This window comes from Biomphalaria glabrata, chromosome 5 (genome assembly GCF_947242115.1).
Source record: "Biomphalaria glabrata chromosome 5, xgBioGlab47.1, whole genome shotgun sequence".
In the NCBI taxonomy this organism is placed as follows: Eukaryota; Metazoa; Mollusca; class Gastropoda; family Planorbidae; genus Biomphalaria; species Biomphalaria glabrata.
In genome coordinates this window covers 30104948-30131507 of record NC_074715.1, presented here as the reverse complement: position 1 = coordinate 30131507, position 26560 = coordinate 30104948, and the positions used below count along the sequence as shown (strand labels likewise).

At 36.9% G+C, this 26560-nt stretch overlaps 1 protein-coding gene across 5 annotated transcripts; it reads right to left on the bottom strand.

Annotated features, from left to right (window-relative positions):
• Positions 1-454: 454 nt before the first annotated feature.
• On the bottom strand, positions 455-24713 carry LOC106058413 (uncharacterized). 5 transcript variants are annotated; one of them, XM_056028316.1, is made up of 10 exons: positions 24615-24655; positions 23024-23126; positions 22443-22627; positions 19640-19829; positions 16030-16302; positions 13146-13229; positions 11252-11338; positions 9405-9425; positions 8128-8166; positions 455-1258 (listed from the first exon to the last, which is right to left on the bottom strand). In XM_056028316.1, the coding sequence occupies exons 3-10, from the start codon at positions 22536-22538 to the stop codon at positions 1179-1181; spliced, it is 870 nt and encodes a 289-aa protein (XP_055884291.1). In that variant the 5' UTR covers positions 22539-22627; positions 23024-23126; positions 24615-24655; the 3' UTR covers positions 455-1178. The 5 variants fall into 5 exon arrangements, with proteins under 5 accessions (XP_055884291.1, XP_055884292.1, XP_055884293.1 ...); XM_056028317.1 differs by having other exon boundaries at positions 24524-24642; XM_056028318.1 differs by lacking the exon at positions 23024-23126 and having other exon boundaries at positions 24615-24713.
• Positions 24714-26560: the final 1847 nt, after the last annotated feature.

Below are 26560 nucleotides of genomic sequence, written 5' to 3'. Positions count from 1 at the left end.
GTCTATTCACAGTTACAATAGTAAAGGTAGTAAAAATTTAATAATTAGTAAAAATCTTATGTAAATATTATAGGGTCACAATTTCACTAATCAGATCTTCGCAGTCAACCCCACCTCCCGGACAAAGCCCAGTATCTTCCCTGGGTCGACATTGTCGAATAGTGTTTTCTTAGAAAACCTAAAATCCGTGGGCAACAGTTTGTTAGAGGCTGTGAAGTGGCCTATGAGAAAACTTCCCACACTATGAGCCAAACGGCGCGGGAGGGCCAAAGTCTAAGTAATCAACTCAATAACAATCTCCTGAAAAAACATAATTGAAGATAATTGACAACATTACCAAAATCTTAGAAAATAATTAATATTTTTATAAAAAAATTAATATTTCAAAAAGAGATTGAAAAGGAAAAAAAAAACACTAACAAAAAAATATACAAACTAAAAAAATGAAATAAAGGAGAGATTTTATAGCAATTTACTAGGAATCATTCAGCAGCTTTACAAAGGCGCTTTTAAAGTATCAACACACGTATACACACACACACACATATATATACATATATTTGAGACAGTAAGAGAAAAAGAACTAATTGTAAGAAAAAAAAATACTAGTACAATAAACACCTCCTTCCTATGCAGAGCGTGGATACAGATGGCGAAAAAAAAATCTAATCTGTCAGTTCTTTTGTCAATGATATATGATTGATGATCAAAGATGTATCATGATAAAACTATTCATCAGTGAGTCTATGAGGTGTCTGGATAAAAAAAAATATATTGATCAGCGATGCGTGATGGATGAGAAATGTGTCATCTCATAATTGAATATTAAAAGCCTAAGTTTTAGAAGATATAAATAAAAACCTATTATTGTATAAGTTAATGGCAGATCTGTGAAAGTACAGCTGTGATTATGCTCTTTCTAAAACGAAGCATGTATGCCTGAATAATAACAGGGAATCGGTGTAGCTTCTATCAACAGAGATCTGATTGTTAGGATCACAAAAGGGGAGACAATTAGACGTTGAGCTAGAGCTGAGAGCAAACCATCGCGGCGATACTGAATTATGTCCGAATGAAGCATCACAGTGCTATGATCTTGATGAGAAGAGAATTTGACACTGCAATGACCTTAACGATGTGACAATTTTCAATGCTATGACCTATATAAGGTAACAGCTTCAAAATGGTTCAATCTTGCTTTTGACTGACACTATGTCGGTGGTATTGCCTGACGTTTCTGCGTCCGTTTTGTCCAACTCTGTGGAGGAGCAGAGTTACAAAAAAATATACAATCCATCTCCATTGCTATAGTACTAAATAAGTGCTAAATATGTGCTACATAAGTGCTAAATATGTAAAACAAAATAATAGTGCTAAAGAAGTGACGCAAGTGCTTTGCAGGTGCAGAAAAGTTGCATTTTAACTAGTGAGAACAAAGGGTAAGTGAGATTGATGATACATTGAAGAACAAAACACTAGGCTTGTACTGTAACTTTTAATATAGAATGAAACAGGATGACCAAATCAATACAAACAATAACAACACAGCTGAATCAGTTTACCATCAATGACATTTATCAACAGATATTATGACCACTTCTAAGGCCAACTGTTCACATGGGTTATATGTGGCCAGCAGATGGTTAGCAGATGGACATACTTAACACGATGGGGTTATATGTGGCCAGCAGATGGACATACTGAACAGGTTGGAGTCAAGGAGTCCTAAAGTTTTAAAGTTCTTTTGGTACATGACGATCTAATTATTTCAGTTTTAAAAAAAAGCGAACAATAATAATCTAAAACTAGAATGCGAAACGATCAAGTGATACATCTTGCAACCTGTGGCATATGTGATACATCTTGCAACCTGTGGCATATGTGATACATCTTGCAACCTGTGGCATATGTGATACATCTTGCAACCTGTGGCATATGTGATACATCTTGCAACCTGTGGCATATGTGATACATCTTGCAACCTGTGGCATATGTGATACATCTTGCAACCTGTGGCATATGTGATACATCTTGCAACCTGTGGCATATGTGATACATCTTGCAACCTGTGGCATATGTGATACATCTTGCAACCTGTGGCTAATGCGTCTCGACAGTTGTACTATTTGCTTTTCTAAGAGCAGTTTCTTTTTTCTTTTAAACTGACACATTAAAGACAAATAGAAAAAAAAACATATTGATAGTAAATTGCCGGGATAAAATAAATTTTAAAATGTCGTCCAATAATGCATCTAATCCTCTAAGACTGTCCGTAATATTATTCGTCAGCTGAGGCAGTCAAATTCAAGCTCAGACAGATGGGTTTAACTACTTTGCACAATTACCACATGACGTCAATAGCCAATCCTTAGATCTCTTAGAAAAGTTGAAAGCAAGGTTGCCTCGAAACACCTGACAAAGTATTTCTCAAACTTTTACACGTAGCACCCCCGACAAAAAAAATTAGTTCGCGTCCCCCTAAGCCAGCTGAAGACATTGAGATTGAGGACTCTGTAGTCTCCCACAATGTGGTCCAGGAGGGTCGTAAGAATGTAATGAACATCAAAAGACACCTAGAGCTATATAGAATTAGAACCACGATTTTCCCGTTTTACTTTGTATAAATATTTGCTATACATTCGGAATCTAAATTTACGTAGAACGCTAGTCGGTATATTTTTTGTTTCGGAAATAGGGCTTTGTAGTTCATTTTAAAATTGTTTTCTAAAGTAGAGTCTTCTTTCTGGAGATTGTATTGGAGGTGCTTCAGGTTCCCCTACCCTACTAAGATATGGGGTCTAGGAAGGTCTGTTAGGCCCCCCCCCCTTTTGGGTCTGGAGTGGAACCCGTCGCCAACCGTATTCCTGCTTCAGAATTTTCTCCTGACATTTTTTGTTCTCGTAAGATAAGGGAGGGAGGAGCATATATTGAAATGTTGTATTGGAGCCCACTTAGTTATTCTAGTGAAGTCACATTGAAATGTTGTATTGGAGCCCACTTAGTTATTCTAGTGAAGTCACATTGAAATGTTGTATTGGAACCCACTTGGTTATTCTAGTGAAGTCGCATTGAAATGTTGTATTGGAACCCACTTAGTTATTCTAGTGAAGTCACATTGAAATGTTGTATTGGAGCCCACCTAGTTATTCTAGTGAAGTCACATTGAAATGTTGTATTGGAACCCACTTAGTTATTCTAGTGAAGTCGCATTGAAATGTTGTATTGGAACCCACTTAGTTATTCTAGTGAAGTCACATTGAAATGTTGTATTGCAATTGGAGCCCACTTAGTTATTCTAGTGAAGTCGCATTGAAATGTTGTATTGCAATTGGAGCCCACTTAGTTATTCTAGTGAAGTCGCATTGAAATGTTGTATTGGAGCCCACTTAGTTATTCTAGTGAAGTCACATTGAAATGTTGTATTGGAGCCCACTTAGTTATTCTAGTGAAGTCGCATTGAAATGTTGTATTGGAACCCACTTAGTTATTCTAGTGAAGTCGCATTGAAATGTTGTATTGGAACCCACTTAGTTATTCTAGTGAAGTCGCATTGAAATGTTGTATTGGAGCCCACTTAGTTATTCTAGTGAAGTCACATTGAAATGTTGTATTGGAGCCCACTTAGTTATTCTAGTGAAGTCGCATTGAAATGTTGTATTGGAACCCACTTAGTTATTCTAGTGAAGTCGCATTGAAATGTTGTATTGGAACCCACTTAGTTATTCTAGTGAAGTCACATTGAAATGTTGTATTGGAGCCCACTTAGTTATTCTAGTGAAGTCACATTGAAATGTTGTATTGGAGCCCACTTAGTTATTCTAGTGAAGTCGCATTGAAATGTTGTATTGGAGCCCACTTAGTTATTCTAGTGAAGTCGCATTGAAATGTTGTATTGGAGCCCACTTAGTTATTCTAGTGAAGTCGCATTGAAATGTTGTATTGGAGCCCACTTAGTTATTCTAGTGAAGTCACATTGAAATGTTGTATTGGAGCCCACTTAGTTATTCTAGTGAAGTCGCATTGAAATGTTGTATTGGAGCCCACTTAGTTATTCTAGTGAAGTCACATTGAAATGTTGTATTGGAGCCCACTTAGTTATTCTAGTGAAGTCACATTGAAATGTTGTATTGGAGCCCACTTAGTTATTCTAGTGAAGTCACATTGAAATGTTGTATTGCAATTGCAACCCACTTAGTTATTCTAGTGAAGTCGCATTGAAATGTTGTATTGGAGCCCACTTAGTTATTCTAGTGAAGTCACATTGAAATGTTGTATTGGAGCCCACTTAGTTATTCTAGTGAAGTCACATTGAAATGTTGTATTGGAGCCCACTTAGTTATTCTAGTGAAGTCGCATTGAAATGTTGTATTGGAACCCACTTGGTTATTCTAGTGAAGTCACATTGAAATGTTGTATTGGAGCCCACTTAGTTATTCTAGTGAAGTCACATTGAAATGTTGTATTGGAGCCCACTTAGTTATTCTAGTGAAGTCACATTGAAATGTTGTATTGGAGCCCACTTAGTTATTCTAGTGAAGTCACATTGAAATGTTGTATTGGAGCCCACTTAGTTATTCTAGTGAAGTCACATTGAAATGTTGTATTGCAATTGCAACCCACTTAGTTATTCTAGTGAAGTCACATTGAAATGTTGTATTGGAGCCCACTTAGTTATTCTAGTGAAGTCACATTGAAATGTTGTATTGGAGCCCACTTAGTTATTCTAGTGAAGTCGCATTGAAATGTTGTATTGGAGCCCACTTAGTTATTCTAGTGAAGTCACATTGAAATGTTGTATTGGAGCCCACTTAGTTATTCTAGTGAAGTCACATTGAAATGTTGTATTGCAATTGGAGCCCACTTAGTTATTCTAGTGAAGTCACATTGAAATGTTGTATTGGAGCCCACTTAGTTATTCTAGTGAAGTCACATTGAAATGTTGTATTGGAGCCCACTTAGTTATTCTAGTGAAGTCGCATTGAAATGTTGTATTGCAACCCACTTAGTTATTCTAGTGAAGTCACATTGAAATGTTGTATTGGAGCCCACTTAGTTATTCTAGTGAAGTCACATTGAAATGTTGTATTGGAGCCCACTTAGTTATTCTAGTGAAGTCACATTGAAATGTTGTATTGGAGCCCACTTAGTTATTCTAGTGAAGTCACATTGAAATGTTGTATTGGAGCCCACTTAGTTATTCTAGTGAAGTCACATTGAAATGTTGTATTGGAGCCCACTTAGTTATTCTAGTGAAGTCGCATTGAAATGTTGTATTGGAACCCACTTGGTTATTCTAGTGAAGTCACATTGAAATGTTGTATTGGAGCCCACTTAGTTATTCTAGTGAAGTCACATTGAAATGTTGTATTGGAGCCCACTTGGTTATTCTAGTGAAGTCGCATTGAAATGTTGTATTGGAACCCACTTAGTTATTCTAGTGAAGTCACATTGAAATGTTGTATTGGAGCCCACTTAGTTATTCTAGTGAAGTCGCATTGAAATGTTGTATTGGAACCCACTTAGTTATTCTAGTGAAGTCACATTGAAATGTTGTATTGGAGCCCACTTAGTTATTCTAGTGAAGTCACATTGAAATGTTGTATTGGAGCCCACTTAGTTATTCTAGTGAAGTCACATTGAAATGTTGTATTGGAGCCCACTTAGTTATTCTAGTGAAGTCACATTGAAATGTTGTATTGGAGCCCACTTAGTTATTCTAGTGAAGTCACATTGAAATGTTGTATTGGAGCCCACTTAGTTATTCTAGTGAAGTCGCATTGAAATGTTGTATTGGAACCCACTTAGTTATTCTAGTGAAGTCGCATTGAAATGTTGTATTGGAGCCCACTTAGTTATTCTAGTGAAGTCACATTGAAATGTTGTATTGGAGCCCACTTAGTTATTCTAGTGAAGTCGCATTGAAATGTTGTATTGGAGCCCACTTAGTTATTCTAGTGAAGTCACATTGAAATGTTGTATTGGAGCCCAACTAGTTATTCTAGTGAAGTCACATTGAAATGTTGTATTGGAGCCCACTTAGTTATTCTAGTGAAGTCACATTGAAATGTTGTATTGGAGCCCAACTAGTTATTCAAGTGAAGTCACATTGAAATGTTGTATTGGAGCCCAACTAGTTATTCTAGTGAAGTCACATTGAAATGTTGTATTGCAATTGCAACCCACTTAGTTATTCTAGTGAAGTCACATTGAAATGTTGTATTGGAGCCCACTTAGTTATTCTAGTGAAGTCACATTGAAATGTTGTATTGGAACCCACTTAGTTATTCTAGTGAAGTCACATTGAAATGTTGTATTGCAATTGCAACCCACTTAGTTATTCTAGTGAAGTCACATTGAAATGTTGTATTGGAGCCCACTTAGTTATTCTAGTGAAGTCGCATTGAAATGTTGTATTGGAACCCACTTAGTTATTCTAGTGAAGTCGCATTGAAATGTTGTATTGGAACCCACTTAGTTATTCTAGTGAAGTCACATTGAAATGTTGTATTGGAGCCCACTTAGTTATTCTAGTGAAGTCACATTGAAATGTTGTATTGGAGCCCACTTAGTTATTCTAGTGAAGTCACATTGAAATGTTGTATTGCAATTGCAACCCACTTAGTTATTCTAGTGAAGTCACATTGAAATGTTGTATTGGAGCCCACTTAGTTATTCTAGTGAAGTCACATTGAAATGTTGTATTGGAGCCCACTTAGTTATTCTAGTGAAGTCACATTGAAATGTTGTATTGCAATTGCAACCCACTTAGTTATTCTAGTGAAGTCACATTGAAATGTTGTATTGGAGCCCACTTAGTTATTCTAGTGAAGTCGCATTGAAATGTTGTATTGGAACCCACTTAGTTATTCTAGTGAAGTCGCATTGAAATGTTGTATTGGAACCCACTTAGTTATTCTAGTGAAGTCGCATTGAAATGTTGTATTGGAACCCACTTAGTTATTCTAGTGAAGTCGCATTGAAATGTTGTATTGGAACCCACTTAGTTATTCTAGTGAAGTCACATTGAAATGTTGTATTGCAATTGGAGCCCACTTAGTTATTCTAGTGAAGTCGCATTGAAATGTTGTATTGGAGCCCACTTAGTTATTCTAGTGAAGTCACATTGAAATGTTGTATTGGAGCCCACTTAGTTATTCTAGTGAAGTCGCATTGAAATGTTGTATTGGAACCCACTTAGTTATTCTAGTGAAGTCGCATTGAAATGTTGTATTGGAACCCACTTAGTTATTCTAGTGAAGTCGCATTGAAATGTTGTATTGGAGCCCACTTAGTTATTCTAGTGAAGTCACATTGAAATGTTGTATTGGAGCCCAACTAGTTATTCTAGTGAAGTCGCATTGAAATGTTGTATTGGAGCCCACTTAGTTATTCTAGTGAAGTCGCATTGAAATGTTGTATTGGAACCCATTTAGTTATTCTAGTGAAGTCGCATTGAAATGTTGTATTGGAGCCCACTTAGTTATTCTAGTGAAGTCGCATTGAAATATTGTATTGGAGCCCACTTAGTTATTCTAGTGAAGTCGCAGCTCCAAGTAATTCCTTTTCAAAATGAGGAAGCATTGGACAATACCATTCAACGAAAAACCATTGGAGGTACATAGCGCACACGGGCGTCTGAGAATGGGCGTCATTGTCATAAGATCAGATCGTCTTAAGTAAGATGTCTAGCCGGCGACCCTTTATTTTTCTTTTGTCACACAAAATTCGTCAACTTAACGAATTGCGACCCATTCTGACAGAAAGTCAAGATATATGTGTGGAGTCGTTTTGAAATTGGTTATAGAAGCTTCCCACGAAAAGGGGAATACATTTGAAAAGATCCTTAGAAAAAGACATATCTCTTGCTTAAAATTTAATTTAAATTTTTTGAAGCATCGCTAATTAAATCATTTTACTTAGTTAATATTCAGACAAGTTTCCCCCTTGAAAGGTAAAATTGATCACCCCCCTGCTCTTTTTCTTTTCGTGAGGACGTGTCGCCCTTCTTAGGTGCGTTCCAGTTTGAAGTAACGCAGCGTTGTAGGCTACAAGAGGCAGGGGAGAGAAACTTGTAAAAGACAGGAGAGAGAATCCTAAATTTGAAATCTACTCAGTGTATATTTATACCTGTTTCTTTAACTTGATTCTCATCTTCCCCTTGAGTTCCTGCAAGTGGGAAAAAAAAACGTTTTTAGATTTTGAATAAATATAACATTTTAATCTTTAGGCTACACCATAACCCTAAAAGAATTATTTAGTATTGCAAATTGCAATAATAGAGAATGTCCTAATTGTATTATTTTTCTCAAATTATATTCGTGGGTGAAAGACCAATTCAAAGGACCGATATTAAAATCAAAATCCTACTTGTAAGTTTCCCCAAGTTGTTTAATTATCACATATATTTCACAGATGTAGAAAATATGATGCAACCATGTTTCCGAGACGGAGTATACTCTCTGCTCTTTACCAAAACGTCTACAATTAGTTTAAGCGGGTCTGTCCGTAATCTCCTTGTGGTGAGCTTGGCACAACTAAATTCTAAATGACACGACGAAGGCAACTCGTAGGCCGATTTCAATTTCTTTATTACACACTAAAGACTTGCCAAAGGCAAACATAAAACATAATTACACATGGGCATAAACTAAACATAATTAATAAGCCTAAATGGTTAGACCAAGTTGTAGACACAACATCGAAGTCTAAATACTAAATCTTAACAAAAAACAAAAAGAAAATCCTATAGTGTAAACCAATCATCTCTTTTACAAACACAAGAGAGATATGGAACACCCGAAACATTATAAAACTAAATGACAATAACAATTAAATAGAACAACTGGTTCATAAAAAGCCAGTATCTACACACTGGTTGTAGAATTAGATTAACAAGATGGACATTTAACATTCTATATATGATCTAATTCGTATGGTATACTAAAGGTACACAATTCAACAAATGGAATCATTTACATGCTGGTTTTCTAAAAATAACGATAGTCCAACAATGTGGACGAAATCCGGGGTAGCGATATTCTATGTAGACTACTAAATAAACTTACAATCTAATATAAGAAAGTAAAATGTAATTACCTGCAGCCCTACATAAACACATGGTGTAGAACCAGGCACAAACAGGGAGTGGAGACGAAGTAGGTCCAGTAACGTACAGACACTACAGTGACAAGAGATGCCGGTAGAATGGACAGTGCCCACGTTGTTCTGCCTTTTTACGCGGACACAAGGGGAAAGGGTCACGTGGATATTTGGGTGGCCGGTGTGGCCTGAAAAAGTATCCACTTCACTACATCTTGATAACCCTAAAGTAATATGCTATTGCAGAACAGTCTGACATCTTATGAAAATATACATTACAAATAGCACAACATAGGAGCACTTACCCGAATCGTAGTAATGTGTATCTGGAACAGACAATACATTTGTAAGCATTTATAATCAAGAGAAACATTTTTATGATAGCGTCTGAGTACACTAAAATGATAGTACTGTACTCCTAACCCACAAGCCATCCTATTTGTGTCACCTTCTAAGTTTTTGGATGCTAAAATGTAGACCTTCCCAATGCCATTCTGTTATGTTTCTATCTTGAAGTCAGTCATGTCATCGGGTTACAACAAGTAAAATAACAAAAAATACGTTCACAAAAAGACAATTCCTTCGCTACGAAGCTGTAATTGTTTCGTAAGAGCGAATATTACTAATGAATTATAGATTTTTAAAATAATTTACAACCGCAGTGCCCCTGAATTTGCAAGGTGAATAGAGGAATTATAAAAAAACAACAACTGAAATCCTTTTCGTGATCGCCTTATAAATATATGACCTGGATCTAATTTGTGCATACTTCAGGTGCGCAGGCTATGTTCATGGCACACATAATTGCACTGACCAACAGACTACAATGAAACACAGACTACAATGAAACACAGACTACAATGAAACACAGACTACAATGAAACACAGACTACAATGAAACACAGACTACAATAAAACACAGACTACAATAAAACACAGACTACAATGAAACACAGACTACAATGAAACACAGACTACAATGAAACACAGACTACAATGAAACACAGACTACAATGAAACACAGACTACAATAAAACACAGACTATAATGAAACACAGACTACAATGAAACACAGACTATAATAACACAGACTATAATGAAACACAGACTACAATAAAACACAGACTACAATGAAACACAGACTACAATGAAACACAGACTACAATGAAACACAGAATACAATGAAACACAGACTATAATGAAACACAGACTATAATGAAACACAAACTACAATAAAACACAGACTACAATGAAACACAGACTACAATGAAACACAGACTACAATGAAACACAGACTACAATGAAACACAGACTGTAATGAAACACAGACTATAATGAAACACAGACTACAATGAAACACAGACTACAATGAAACACAGACTGCAATAAAACACAGACTACAATGAAACACAGACTACAATGAAACACAGAATACAATGAAACACAGACTATAATAACACAGACTATAATGAAACACAGACTACAATAAAACACAGACTACAATGAAACACAGACTACAATGAAACACAGACTACAATGAAACACAGACTATAATGAAACACAGACTATAATGAAACACAGACTACAATAAAACACAGACTACAATGAAACACAGACTATAATGAAACACAGACTACAATGAAACACAGACTACAATGAAACACAGACTGTAATGAAACACAGACTACAATGAAACACAGACTATAATGAAACACAGACTATAATGAAACACAGACTACAATAAAACACAGACTACAATGAAACACAGACTACAATGAAACACAGACTACAATGAAACACAGAATACAATGAAACACAGACTATAATGAAACACAGACTACAATGAAACACAGATTACAATGAAACACAGACTATAATGATACACAGACTACAATGAAACACAGAATACAATGAAACACAGACTATAATGAAACACAGACTACAATGAAACACAGATTACAATGAAACACAGACTATAATGATACACAGACTACAATGAAACACAGACTACAATGAAACACAGACTACAATGAAACACAGACTACAATAAAACACAGACTATAATGAAACACAGACTATAATGAAACACAGACTATAATGAAACACAAACTAAAATGAAACGCATACTTTAACACTCAGGACAATTTCTTACAATAATAATAGAGGCCGAAAGAACAGACGGCAAGAACAATTAGAGCTAACAGAATTGAGGCCACGGAGAAGGCAGACCTGGTCGCTTCTGAAATGATCCAAAACAAACAAAAAAAAATGATAAAATTAATTGGTATAGCAGAATTCATAAATAATTCATATATATGTTTCTATAATTCTAGAGTTCTAACTGACTGACTGACTTACTTATCACTAAATTCACGAATTCTCCAAGTTGCGGTGGGCGATAACATGAAAATCTAACCAGTTATGACATGCCTTTGAGGAGGCGCGGTGGCTGAGTGGTAAAGCTCTGAACCGGGGTTCTCTGGTTCGGAGACTGGGATTTTTAATTTCGGGATCTTTGGGCAGCCCTGAGCCCATCCATTAGTTAGGGATAAGTAAAGGCGATTGGTCGTTGTGCTGGCCACATGACACCCTCGTTAACTGTGGGCCACAGAAACAAATGACTTTTACATCATCCACCCTATAGATTGCAAGGTCTAAAAGAGAAAATGTATTTTCATGACCTAGCTTGCGCTAAGAACAGCTAAAAGCTCTTTTTAAAATCTTTTGCCAGGTTATGATTGTTTTTCTATAAATTGATAAGGGCCAAGAAAGCATTTGTTCGACTACAGTTTGTTGACATTGTCTGATCCACTGACCAAATGTACGCAAAGGCGTAAGAGCAGTGCTTAATGAACTGTAACGGTTTGCTTTGTTATAATAATGGGATAAAATCACATGATGTACACGAAGAATTGATATCGAAGGATAGAAGAACACGGTCAAATGGATCTATGTAAATGATTCTAAATCTTAATTAGATCTAGTTTTTGTTACATAACACCATATCGCTTCTCAAACACTTCCAATCCATGTTTTCAATTTTCATTGTTTAATAATCTTAAAGTTGTTTTCGAATTATTAATTAACTTAGATCTTAATATGGATTCTATTTAGATTGAAGACAAGTGCATATCGAAAGGACAGGACTGCGAATTCATTTGAGAGATAACCTAAGCGTGCACTACCTCGGAACAATAATCTTAATTAATTAATAAACATTTGAGTATAATACTAAATACGTTAGCTAATTAATGGAACAAAAATAATAATGAGACATTAATATTTTCGATTGTAACAATAGAAGACATAGATGCAAATTATTAATTTTCAATATCGAATCCATCAATGAAGACAAAACCATCAATGAAGACAAAGCTATCAATGAAGACAAAGCCATCAATGAAGACAAAAACATCAATGAAGACAACGCTATCAATGAAGACAAAGCCATCAATGAAGACAAAACCATCAATGAAGACAAAGCCATCAATGAAGACAAAACCATCAATGAAGACAAAACCATCAATGAAGACAAAGCCATCAATGAAGACAAAGCCATCAATGAAGACAAAGCCATCAATGAAGACAAAGCCATCAATGAAGAAGTCTGTGACCTGTTATGAAAACTTGCCTCTCCTAAAACTTCTGATATTATTTATTTAATATAAACACATTGAATTTAAAATAATAAAAATTACTTGCACCAGAACATTGCAAGGTCTTAAATATCATATCGGATTTTAAATATCACTTCTAGTTTTGGTGATCTTAACGTGACAGACGAACACATAGACCACACGAACTAATAGCGGCGTTTCCCCTATAGGGTGTCGCTAAAAAAGAGTTTGATATGTATATCTAAAGCAGGGGTTTAGCTTAACAATTATATTTTTGCGATTTCTTATTTATAATTTTATTTGTAAAGTTATTCATACTGAATCTAGGTAAGAGTGTTCTCAATTTCTAGTCCTCCATGTGTTTATTCAATTTGAAGTGAAGTTCTATTCTACGAGGAGACGGAACCGCTGCAAGTGGCGTACACTTACCTGTCTGTGGTGTTTCAATGTATGGTACTGTGCTGTTGAAAATGGCTGTAGTCGTAGTCTTCACGGTTATAATATACTGTATCACTGAGGAATGATAGGGTTATAACATACTGTAACAAGTGAATGATCGGGTTATATTAAAGGGTATTGTTACTGAAGAACATGGGCGTAGCCGGGGGGGGGGGGTTTGGGGGTTCAACCTCCCCCCCCCCCCCCGAAATGAAATCCCCCCGCAGGGGGGGGGGAACGGAATTCAGTGACTGATTTTTTGCTTTAATTTTGTTTATTTTAGGTGAGATTTTAATACTAAATCATTACTTACCACAGCACAGCCGAGGGGGTTTTGAGTAAAAAACCCTCTACCAGGGGGTTTTGAGTTTAAAACCCCCTAACAGAGGGTTTTTAGTAAAAAAAAAACCTATCAGGAGTTTTGAGATAAAAATCCCTCTATCAGGGGGTTTTGAGTTTAAAACCCCCTACCAGGGGTTTTAAGTTTAAACCCCCCTACAGGGGTTTTGAGTTTAAAACCCCCTACCAGGGGTTTTGAGTTTAAAACCCCCTAAAGGGGTTTTGAGTTTAAACCCCCCTACCAGGGGTTTTGCAGTTAAGTCTCCCTCTTCTATAAACAAAACTAAAAACAATGCAAACGACAATCCCCAAATTCCAAGAAAACAGCTAAGGAAGAATTTGACTTTAAACCGCCTCTAAAAATAACGATAAACCCCCTCTCAATATAAAGAAAGCAAATTACACACTGAAAATTCTATGAGCGTAGCCAAAGGAGTTTTGAGTTTAAATCCCCCTTCAGAGTGTTTTGATGCTAAAAAAACCTCTTCAATATAAAAAAGCAAAATTACACACTAAAATTCTTTGAGCGTAGCTAAGCTAATGAGGGATTTTGAGTTTAAATCCCCCTCCTCCAGATGGCTTTTAAAAAAAAATGTAAAAAACCTTCAAATAGTTTTGAGTTTAAAATTCCCCTACAGAGCGTTTTGAGTTGAAAATCTCTCTCTTCAATATTATTTTAAAGCAAACTACAGTCACCAAAGTCTATGACCGTAGCTAAATGGGGGTTTGAATTTAAAAAAAAACAAACTCCAGAGATTTTTTTAGTTTTAGATGATTTTGACGATAAAACTTTCCTTTTCGATATAAAATCTAAAGCGAAATACAGACATATAATTCCAAGAGCGTAGTCAAGAGAGGTTACAAATTTCTACCAGTGGCTGGGCTCCATTAATAAAGTGTGAATAGTCATCTGCCGAAATTGAAAAACACTAAATGTGGCTCAACAAAGATGGCTAAGACAGATTTTAGGAGTCAGTTATAGAGATCGGGTCTAAATCAAAGAAATCATATGTCGAACCCTTATTTATGTTGTGACAGAGCGTCGCATGAAGTTTTGCGGGACATGTTCTCCGACAAAATGAATTCCGCATAATAAGAGTTGCGATGACATCCTAGTACAACTTGGCGCCACACTTTCATTGAGGTCCCCAGAGCAGGTGGGAAGAGGCTTCAGACATTGCCAGTGACAGATTTTTGCGGAAACAGCTTGCCGCCCAATGAGCCGAACGGTGCGAGAGGGTCTAAGTCAGTGAGAATAGAACATTAGGTTTTGAAATAAAACTTTTTAATAGCAAGATAATGCACTGTAGATACCTCAGAATATGCATTTTGTTGGCTTTCAATACCAGCAAGGGCGGGGAGTCTACAAGTTTTCCACTAATTCCAGAAAGAACCTATTCTAGGGCACAATAAGCGTCTTCCGAAAGGGTCCGAATGTAATAAAGATTAATTATGTACACACACACACACACATATATATAATTTTTTCCGCGGGGGGGCATTCCCCCCCAAACCCCCCCCCCCCGAAAAAAAATCCTGGCTACGCCCATGCTGAAGAATGATCGGTTATAACATACTCTATTACTGAGGAATGATCTTTTTTTGTGATTATCATTAGTTCTTATATATTTTATAAAATATTTACATGTACGTAGATGTATAGCTGTAACCACAAGATCACCAGCCGAGCACACAAAGTATCAGAGGAAATACTAATAATAGAATCACATAGGAAGAACACTGAAACAGATTCGTCCAAGTGAACCATCAATACAAACATGACTCATTCATCCAAGTAAACAAAGAACATTGAACAAATAATCCATTTCTTTTTTATAAAGCCTATAATTGTCCCTATCATTTCCTTCTATTTATTTCTTGTAATGCGTCAATGTTGCCATTATCTCTCCAGTGAGTTTACACAAGCCAGTTCTTCTATAACAGTCAAACTCATTTCTACACAAGACGGTTCATGAAAGTCAACTCTTTACTCAATACTAAGAAACATTTGAGTCGAGAGCTGAAAGTGGGCTCAAATAAAACCAAATTTAATTTTAAAATGATTATATTTTGAACAATTATACAGGTAAAACTAGAGTTTTTAATGAGAGACGAATTTGTTAGTCATTGTTTTCAAAATGATATCTATATATTATAAACTGTCAAATTTCTAGAAACATCGTTAGAGTCCTTTTCGAAATCGTGTCCAGACCCTCAAATACCATAGAAGAGTTTGCAAGCTATTTAGAAGTATTATTTGAGATAATTTTAGAAAGTGAGTTATTAAATTGACCAGATAAGTGATCAGGTGTCTTATCAGGTGGTAATTTAGGTGTGTGATAGAGATGTAAACTACAATGTAGGATTGCATCCCATAGCCATCCATCTCATTTCCATCAATCAGCTATCCATCAACTCATTTAAACAAAAGATAGAGAAAGATTAATAGAGAACAACATAGACAGATAGATAGATAGATAGATAGATAGAGAGAGAGAGAGAGAGAGAGAGAAAGAGAAAGACGATGCTTCCTCACCGTAAACATAGCATGTGAACTTTCTGCTGCGGTTACAACTATCCTCATACTTGACAGAAAGTGACATAGTCTCATTAACATTAACAAACTCTATGGTAAGACAGTCATCAACCGAGCCGCCAAAATCATAGCGTAGCTTTGGATAGCTCAGTCCCCAGACACAGAAATCCAAATTGGATTGTAGTAAAGTGGTTGAGAAAGTATAATTGCAGTTGGAGTTTGTGATGTCGTAAGGACGTTCTCTATTTAGGCCCAGGGTGACGGTTATATTATCTGAAAATAGACACGTCCAGTTGTAGTCACACCTAGATAGATCAATATACTTCCAAGTTGATACATGTCCAACTTTATACATAACCAATTTTATACACATCTAAGTTTATACATAATAGAATCTTATTCGGATATTATTTATGAAAATATGGAAACCTGCCTTTTTACCTGCCTGGGTGAACCACTTCGGGGGGGGGGGTGAATTTTGAGTTGTGTTTCCAAATACACTGTCTTTGCAACCTTGTTTTTTTTTTTTGTTTTGAGAGAGCAAGGAATGATACTTTGTAGCACTGTCAGGTGTTTTCTAAACTAAATGTCAAAAGTCTATGTCAGAGAACTTTATGATGTGCAGAATGAAAACAACTAAAAGGGGTCCAGAGTGAGTGAGTGAGAGTGAGAGAGAGAGTGAGAGAGAGAGAGAGAGAGAGTGAGAGAGAGAGAGAGTGAGAGAGTGGGCCGGTACAATAATTCAAAGGCTAAAACGTATGTTAGGGGGATCGTTAAAATGTTTGCTCCGTTAATAGCAAACAATCTAAAGCCTGGGAAAAATCAATGGGTGTAGCTAGTCTGTTTTAGAAGCACAACATAGCACTGACTGACTGACTGACTGACTGAACTGACTGACTGACTGAACTGACTGACTGACTGACTGACTGAACTGACTTGTTGATCAAGAGAGGAGGAGAGGTTAGTGATACTCGATACCATGAGCTGGTCCAATTTACTAAAATAAATCCAAAGAAATGTATGTTGTAGCGTTATATATTATCTATATATATAATTCTCTTCTTCCCTCAACAGTTAACACGAGAAGATAGTCAACGAGAAAACAAGAGGGGGGGGGGGAGAACACGTGGGTATTCACACGTCGCTACGGATGGCTGCGAGCTGGACTGTCAAATTCTGCCCGCTCCCATCCCCCTTCGTCTTGCGGGACGTTTGGACTAAAAAATAAATCTTCAACTCTGAAGGAACATCCGAATCATGTAAAACATTTTACAAACATTTTACAAACACTAAATAGCAGCGCCAGACTTAAACATTGTGTGGCCCTGTTCGAAACGGATTTCGCGGGGCCAAGTTTGGGTAGGGAAGCGGACAAAAAGTGAAATTTAAGAGTTTGTATTAGAAAATAAATTCGTCTATGCATTTATTAATTCTTTACTACCTACAGAACTACTTTACGAGCCTTGCGTGTAGCAAAGTTATACAGTATATCATAATAATTCAGTTTCCTACATAGATCCCGCTCAGTAGCAAGAATTACCAAATGTTTCAAGCTATCTTTGAGAATTGTTGACCTCAAGTAATTCTTCATTAGTTTGAGGCGCGGGAAGCTTCTTTCACTAGATTCCACATTTACGTGTATTGCATAATGTCCTTTTTTCATCGCGCGCAGGAGTGGCGTTTTCCATGTTAAATAACACCCCAAAATGACAATTTTTATCTATATTTCAGGAGATTTGTATGAGCTTTCAAAAGATTTTAATAATTTACGGATATTTCAAGGACTTTTTCGTATATTTTACAATTTCAGGAGATTTCCAAGAGCTCCTGGTAAATCAGGAGGCCGCGGGAAATCTGTTATAAGTTTTAAAATGGTTTAATTTAATAATTTATGCACCTAGAATTAGCGCGGGTCCTATGAAAGGGCGGGGCACACTGTGGACGCATAGGTTGCAGTGGCATAAGGCCGGCCCTGCAAAATAGCGACGTATGCTACGCCGCCGGTCGACAAGTATCGATATATTGCTTTTAGTAAGAATAATGGAAGGGAACCATGGCGAAATAAACATTATATATTCTGGGAACAAATCAACGGGCGTACTCGGTGGGTAATGCTAGTTTTATTTTATTTGCAGAAACCATACACAGCAATTTAGTATAAGTCACTGGTCAGTTCACTTTCCACCAAAATATAATAGACTAAATCTGAGAATAAATAGACATTGGACAGCGTTCTGCTTTTAGGAGAAAGGCAGAAGAGCAATGTGAATGTGTATATCCTCGAGCGTGGGGTAGGAAGAAAGTCTAGAATCATCTTACGATCAGATGAGACAGGTTTAGATTTGTGGCTAGAAGACATTAGAGACAGGGGGACTTTAATTAGCTCAGAAACATGATCTTTTGATCAACTAGCCAATAGCTCGCTAAAGTGGTCGGTCAAGAGGACAGGAAAGATACGGTCAGTGTTTAGACCTTCTCTGACGATTGGTCTCGTTAAGAAGACTCGCCCAAAGACATGTGAGACACTCTGGCTGTGATAAGGCAAATATCATGAAGTGGCTGGAGTTGTTGAGCTAACAGATAGGAGAGCTCAAATGGGCCTCTGAGCTCATTTAAGTCTGGGTTCTCTTTTCTAGCGCTATGGGTCCAGTCAAGATAACTAAATGGCCTTATTTGAATAGAACAAACGTTTCTCCGATGTAGATGACTATCTAGCCCCAGCTGGCCACAGGGGAGTTTATACATAGAAAATGTGGGGGAGAGAAGGAAGGTTAGACGGTAGAACATAGACGCGAGAAGTCACCAAGCAATCACACGTCAATTTACAATGATCTCTCACGTCCAGTATAGATAAGTCCTTGTATATACACGTCCAGATAAGGATTATATATTTTATTTAATTAAGAGGCGGATGGATTTTAGAAGATAGATGGTGGCCGTTGTATCAGAACATTGCAAGATATAAAAATACCCAAGATAGTTCCTACACATTTTTGTAGTATTTGATGGAGAGAGAGACTACATAAAACTAAAAGCGGCCTTTTCCCTTTTTAGGGCCTGCTAAAAATACCTTTCAACGAAAAGAGTTGTTCCTGTTTGTGTCCCGGATAGCGGAATAAAATTCTGAATAGGAAACAGCTGCTAAGTGTGGTAGAGTATCCAACTAAAAAGTAATAGACTTTCGTCTTTAAGAGTATAGTTTGAATTTTGTAAAGATTATAGTTTGACTTTCACAACATTTCATCTATCAGTCTATTTAGCCCGAGATGTCGAAAAGTATACTGGTAACTGATTGTATATAGATCTAAACCTAATAACAGACTCTGACCATTTTAGTGATAATGTAAACTGTAAAGAATACTGGTAACTGATTGTATATAGATCTAAACCTAATAACAGACTCTGACCATTTTAGTGATAATGTAAACTGTAAAGAATACTGGTAACTGATTGTACATAGATCTAAACCTAATAACAGACTTTGACCAGTCCTGTGAGTAAATTTATAACGATTGGTCTCGAGTAAACTCGCGAAAGACACCAAATGTACATTCATCTTCTTTGACTTTCTCGATTTATCTTGAGGAGTAAATGCAATAAAATAAAGTACCATTTACAATAGGTGGAAGAATCATCGTTTCATTAGGCTTTCCGTTGTTGAAGATAACATAATTTCTGCTGTATTGCAACTTTGCTATTTCGATGTATTGGATGTAGTATTTCTCTCCATTTGTTTCATAACAGAAACAGCCATGAATTTTTTTCACCAAACATTCGGTCTTATAGACAAACGAGCACACCTGAGGACCAGATAATTATCTTACATTTGTATTGCGATTCCTACTGTTAGCTTGCTAAATTGGACCCTGGGTGGACAGTTATTTCGAAAACGGCTCAATCGATTTTTCTACAAATTTGATTGTTAATTTATAACTTGTATAACATTTCAAGCTAATTGACCTTTGTATTCAGTCAAAGAAGAAGAGATGTCAAAGAGCAGAGAGGAGAAAGCGGGTTGACAGATCTTCTGTGGCGTCCCAACGGTCCAACAGACTCCTATAAAGACAGTGTTTCTAAAACTTTTATCTGTGACGCACCCTTCCCCAGGCAATATCAACTGTGTTTGTCCATTTACATTTATCAAAGCAGGAGTGTCTGATATGTGCTGTAAACTTCCCCAGCGGAATCCATATAAGTTATACAAGTAAAATAAAAAAAAACATATCCGTAATTATAGCACAGTTTTCCAGTTTTTTTTTAAATAAATATTACCAATATACAAGGCGGCCAAAAAAAAAGGCCTAGTATGATTACAGGAGTGCAAATACTTACAGAAAAAACTTAATATTATTAAAAACCATATGAAATGTATACTTTCATATGGCTTCTTTTCGCCCATCATTGGAAGTCTTATTCTTATATCAGTCTGGACTCAGGGCCTCTTTTTATCTTGGCCCCCCCTGTACTTGGTCATCAAATGTACGCAGTAAATGCTAATTAAAGGTAGCCCATTAAGTTTCAATGTTTGTATTTTCCAGAAGAGTGTTTTCGAAATAATTTTTAAGTTTATTTGTATATTACAGAAATATTATTGTTAATTAGTTGTGGGATTGTAGCGGACACCCATCACAGCATGCATGGAAATGAGAGGGAGCACTGCTAGAGTTTCAGCAAGGTCCAAGCATTTTCTTAGATCTCCACATTCTCCTCGCGTCTGCAAAGAGTGCAATCATTTTAAGTTTAAGTGGCGGGTCAGTCCAATATTAAAGCGTACCCACACTCTGAGCTGCAGAAATGTATTTTAGAGTGCACTGTAAAAACAGGTCAAGATTAAGTCAAGAAGAAAAGAAGGCAGCCTACTGGCCATTAGCATCCTGCTAAGCATATTTTGTTTCTTCGTATGACTATCTGCAGCGGTGGTAAGATTATCTTCATATTAAGTAGAGTTTTATCGCGAAACTTGTATTTCTGTCACGCAAAAGTTGACTCTAGAACTAAGCATTCGAATGTTCTGACAGAAGAACATCGAGAAAGATTGCGCTAGTGAAGACGTGGTGTTGAACGTTTTGAGGAGATCTAGTTGCAGACATGTCTCGGGCAAACGGCGGGATGTGTTCTACGAGGTCCTCCATAGAAGATGAAACAACATCTCTCCTTAAATGATTTAAATCTTTGAAACTTTTGGTAATACATTTGTTTTTGTATTATAAAGTTATTAATGCTCTTTTATTGTCTTTCTATCGACCAGCCTTGATATTTCTAGCAAGTCTCTCTTACTGGAGTAGCTATGTTCATATTGTAATCTTTATAATTCATCATCTTCGTCTGTCTCTTGCCTTTCGTCATAGGGGTGCTGTTACACTCTTCCAGCAGCTATTCCTCCTAGCGGATTAGAGAGAGAGAGAGAGAGAGAGAGAGAGAGGCCGGTTCTAGCCAGCTTTTCTTTAGGCGACCCTTTCTTTGTGCTGTCTCCATTTTACCTTGAAAGGTAGTTTTTGACAATGAGTCTTGTCTTACAATACGACCAAACCAGCTCACAGCTTTGGTCTCAATCTTTTTGCCAGCCAGAGTCTTGACCATTAAAAGTACAAAGTCTTTTGTTTTCTTTCCCTGGTATCTGAGACTCAGCAGTTTTCTGTAGAATTGACTCTCAAAATCTAAAATTCTCCTTTCATTCTCCGTGTTCAGTGTCCAACTTTCACAACCATATAGATCTAGGAGTACAGAGACCACTACTACCAGAACTATTCTACTAGGAAACTACAGTTACTTTTTCAGATTATCTACAGTTTACTCATGGGGGCGGATGCTAAGTTTTTTTTTTCGTTTTTTTTTTTTCAATCTCTTTATATGTTTGATTCCTAAGTATTTCAATGCGTCATTTTCTTCTAACGTTTGGTCATTCAACTGTATGCAACCAACTAGTACTTTCCATTGTACTATCTCCACCACCAACTAGTACTTTCCATTGTACTTTCCATTTTCTGCACTAATTTCCATAGAACCTCTTTCAATGGCAGGCCTGAAGGAAGGTCTTTGCGTTTTCGTTTACAATTGTTATCAGGTCACTATGGTCTGCCAGAACTGACTGCATCCTTGCCGCACAGGTCACTATGGTCTGCCAGAACTGACTGCATCCTTGCCGCACTCCTATGGATGTCTTCAAACTTTCTTCAATTTGTTTGGTTGGTTGGTATCTATGTTGAAACCTCTCATCACTTGCAACATGTCATAATCGCCACGTTTTTAGGGTATAGGAAGTTGTGCATGTTTCTTTGGGTGTTGAAGGCATAAAAAAAATTATAAATACAATCAAATTTTCAAACCAATCAGTATACGTAAAATACAATTAATCAAATTAAATTTAGAAGAATAACCTACTGCACTAACAATGTAAAACTAAAAAAGATCACCTCAATTTCACGCTTTCCAATTCTTTCCCGTTCTCGAAAAGACACAGTCATGACTGATCTTGGAGTGATTACTTCCCCTTTTGTATCCACAATCATTGTTAAATTGAGCCAGTCTCTATCGGCCCACAAGCCTTTCTGACACGTTTTGGATATGGAGTTGTCAATAAGAGATACTTGAACACCCGCTTGATTTGCAGAGAAAACAAAATAGAAAATGAGTTGCTTATCATTTAATTGGAACAAACTAACAAACAAAAGAACAAAGTTATCTGAACAAAAGACAAAGTTTGATACCTTTTTTTTTTTTTTAGAGGAAACGAAATTTTGGAGACCTAGGACTTTATGTAATTTTAGCAAACTTTTGGAGACCTAGGACTTTATGTAATTTTAGCAAACTTTTGGAGACCAATGACTTTAATAACTTTTGGAGACCTAGAACTTTATGTAGGAGAAACAAACTTGAGGACACATAGGACATTATGTAGGAGAAACAAACTTGAGGACACATAGGACGTTTATGTAATTTTAGCCAACTTGAGTACGCCTAGGACTTTATGTAAGTGAAAACAAATGAAGCTTACCGAGGACGCCGTATGTAAGACAACGAGTCAATCTGACTTTATGATCCCACGTCCTCAACTGACACCAAAAGATTTATTTCTTATTCTAGAAAGGCTTTGGTCTCTGTTTTTTTTAAAGGAATAATTTGATTTTAAGTAAATGGTCCATACCAAAATTTTTTTAGAAATTTCGTTAGTGTATTGTTTTTTTAGTATTTGTACCAATGCAGCTGTTTCAATTTACAAAACGCCGTACTGGGTTTTATTGACTGGGTTTTATTGACTGGGTTTTATTGACTGGATTTTATTGACTGGGTTTTATTGACTTTGTTTGACAGGTTTACATGAGCGTTCCTTCAGTTACATTTTCGCTCAAATTTCCCGCAGTACGGGCAGAGGCCGTGGGAAGTGTTCGAACCCAGTACCAACGAGATACCAACGTGAGCGCATACCACATGGCACCATGCTCATAATTGACAAAAGGACCTTATAGAGTAAATGTGCTTGTTGTTTTTGTCTGACCAGAAATGCTATTGTAAAGTATAGATAAATCCAGTGATCTAGGTTGTTGACATGTCGCATGACGGAACTAAGAAGAGTTAGTTGAGGGACGGATGTGAATTTGAAACATCGTGTAGATCTTTTCATATGGACCGTTTAGAAGAATAAAGTTAGCCTTTACACTGACATGTAATATAGTATTTGTTAGTGCATATTAGACTACTATACTTCTGTTTCAATATTTGCCTTACAGTAGTTTATACACACACACACACACACATTCTATGAAACATTCCTAACTGCACAAACTTTAATGCGGACATTCTTTGTGTTTTGTCATTTGGAACCTATTCTAACCATGGAATCGAGATAAGAATGTTTGATTTTATTTGACCCTTTGAACCATCCAAGAGGTTAAAATCTCTTAACCTGTCATATCATGACACTGTAACGCCCCACTTCACGTCGAAGTTACTGCGAATACGTTGAGAACCATTATCCCTGGGCAAATCATATTTTAAGAACCAATAATAATTATCTCTAAACATCTTCATCTCAAAATATTTTATTTAGTGCGAAGTGAAGACACTCTAGACTACTAAAGATATAGACTTTGATTTAGTTTTGTTCCGATATGACAAATATTTTATACAACTCTCTGTAGACTCTTTATAACAAAAGAGCTGTTTTTTCACAACCCAGTTTGTTAACTTGTCTAAAGTAATAATAAAAATAAGGCTTGTCTTCGAGTCCAAAGATTTTAGTGAGGAATGCAGTATTTCCTGTGACGGCGCAGCCCCAGCTGTGACCTACATATTTTGCCACATTCAGGGCAACCATAACCATTATACGCAGGTGGTCGATTTAGATTTTCTTTTCGCCGTCTGCGTTGGTCCTCGGCAGCGGATTTTCTTTTGGTCTCAAATGTGTCTAAAGTTAAAGTAAACAGTTACATTATAATGATTATATATCAGATTTTGATCTAGATTATGTCAATAATAGAGTCTATTCAAAGTTTACCTGATAAATGATAATTTAGAATACAAACAAACATTAGCAAAGAAACCATTAAAGTTAAAAACATAACATCCATGGAGCTTATTTAACATACGTTTGTAAACAAGGAAATCCGGTCGGACACACAGATGTCTATATCAACAAAACTAGTTCAATACAAGCATCTTGTGCTCAAATGTGCAAATGTGTTTTTTATGGGATTGTAACTTATTCACTGCTGAAGGGGGGATTGTAACTTGTTCACTGCTGAAGGGGGGATTGTAACTTGTTCACTGCTGAAGGGGGGATTGTAACTTGTTCACTGCTGAAGGGGGGATTGTAACTAGTTCACTGCTGAAGGGGAGGTTGTAACTTGTTCACTGCTGAAGGGGGGATTGTAACTTGTTCACTGCTGAAGGGGGGATTGTAACTAGTTCACTGCTGAAGGGGGGGTTGTAACTAGTTCACTGCTGAAGGGGGGATTGTAACTTGTTCACTGCTGGATGTTTTCTCTTACAAATTACAGAGACATTCTTTCGACAAAGAAAATGACGTCCAATATGTATCCTTGTGTTCATCTGGTCTTGTATGTTAGAGACTTATTGTATTCATCTGGTCTTGTATGTTAGAGACTTATTGTATTCATCTGGTCTTGTATGTTAGAGACTTATTGTATTCATCTGGTCTTGTATGTTAGAGACTTATTGTATTCATCTGGTCTTGTATGTTTTGGTGTAAAGACTCAATCTTTACTTATTTTGGTTTTACTGGCCAGGAAAGACTCAGCAGAGGTTAAGTCACTGACTAATATGCATGACTAGATTGACTAGATGGATTCATGAAATGCGTAAGAGCAATTATCTTCTTTTTTTGAAGTAACGTCAGTAATGTATTAGAAAAAAGATTCCGACAATCCATTCCATGCTCTACTGGCACTAGGGACGAAGGAGCACTAAATCAAAGAAATGTAGGCCTACCTTTATGCTTTACTGGCACTAGGGACGAAGGAGCTTAAATCAAAGAAATGTAGGCCTACCTTTATGCTCTACTGGCACTAGGGACGAAGGAGCACTAAATCAAAGAAATGTAGGCCTACCTTTATGCTCTACTGGCACTAGGGACGAAGGAGCACTAAATCAAAGAAATGTAGGCCTACCTTTATGCTCTACTGGCACTAGGGACGAAGGAGCACTAAATCAAAGAAATGTAGAGGCCTACCTTTATGCTCTACTGGCACTAGGAGCACTAAATCAAAGAAATGTAGAGGCCTACCTTTATGCTCTACTGGCACTAGGGACGAAGGAGCACTAAATCAAAGAAATGTAGGCCTACCTTTATGCTCTACTGGCACTAGGAGCACTAAATCCAAGAAATGTAGAGGCCTACCTTTATGCTCTACTGGCACTAGGGAATAAGGAGCACTAAATCAAAGAAATGTAGGCCTACCTTTATGCTCTACTGGCACTAGGGACGAAGGAGCACTAAATCAAAGAAATGTAGGCCTACCTTTATGCTCTACTGGCACTAGGGACGAAGGAGCACTAAATCAAAGAAATGTAGGCCTACCTTTATGCTCTACTGGCACTAGGGACGAAGGAGCACTAAATCAAAGAAATGTAGAGGCCTACCTTTATGCTCTACTGGCACTAGGGAATAAGGAGCACTAAATCAAAGAAATGTAGAGGCCTACCTTTATGCTCTACTGGCACTAGGGACGAAGGAGCACTAAATCAAAGAAATGTAGGCCTACCTTTATGCTCTACTGGCACTAGGGACGAAGGAGCACTAAATCAAAGAAATGTAGGCCTACCTTTATGCTCTACTGGCACTAGGGACGAAGGAGCACTAAATCAAAGAAATGTAGAGGCCTACCTTTATGCTCTACTGGCACTAGGAGCACTAAATCAAAGAAATGTAGAGGCCTACCTTTATGCTCTACTGGCACTAGGGACGAAGGAGCACTAAATCAAAGAAATGTAGGCCTACCTTTATGCTCTACTGGCACTAGGAGCACTAAATCCAAGAAATGTAGAGGCCTACCTTTATGCTCTACTGGCACTA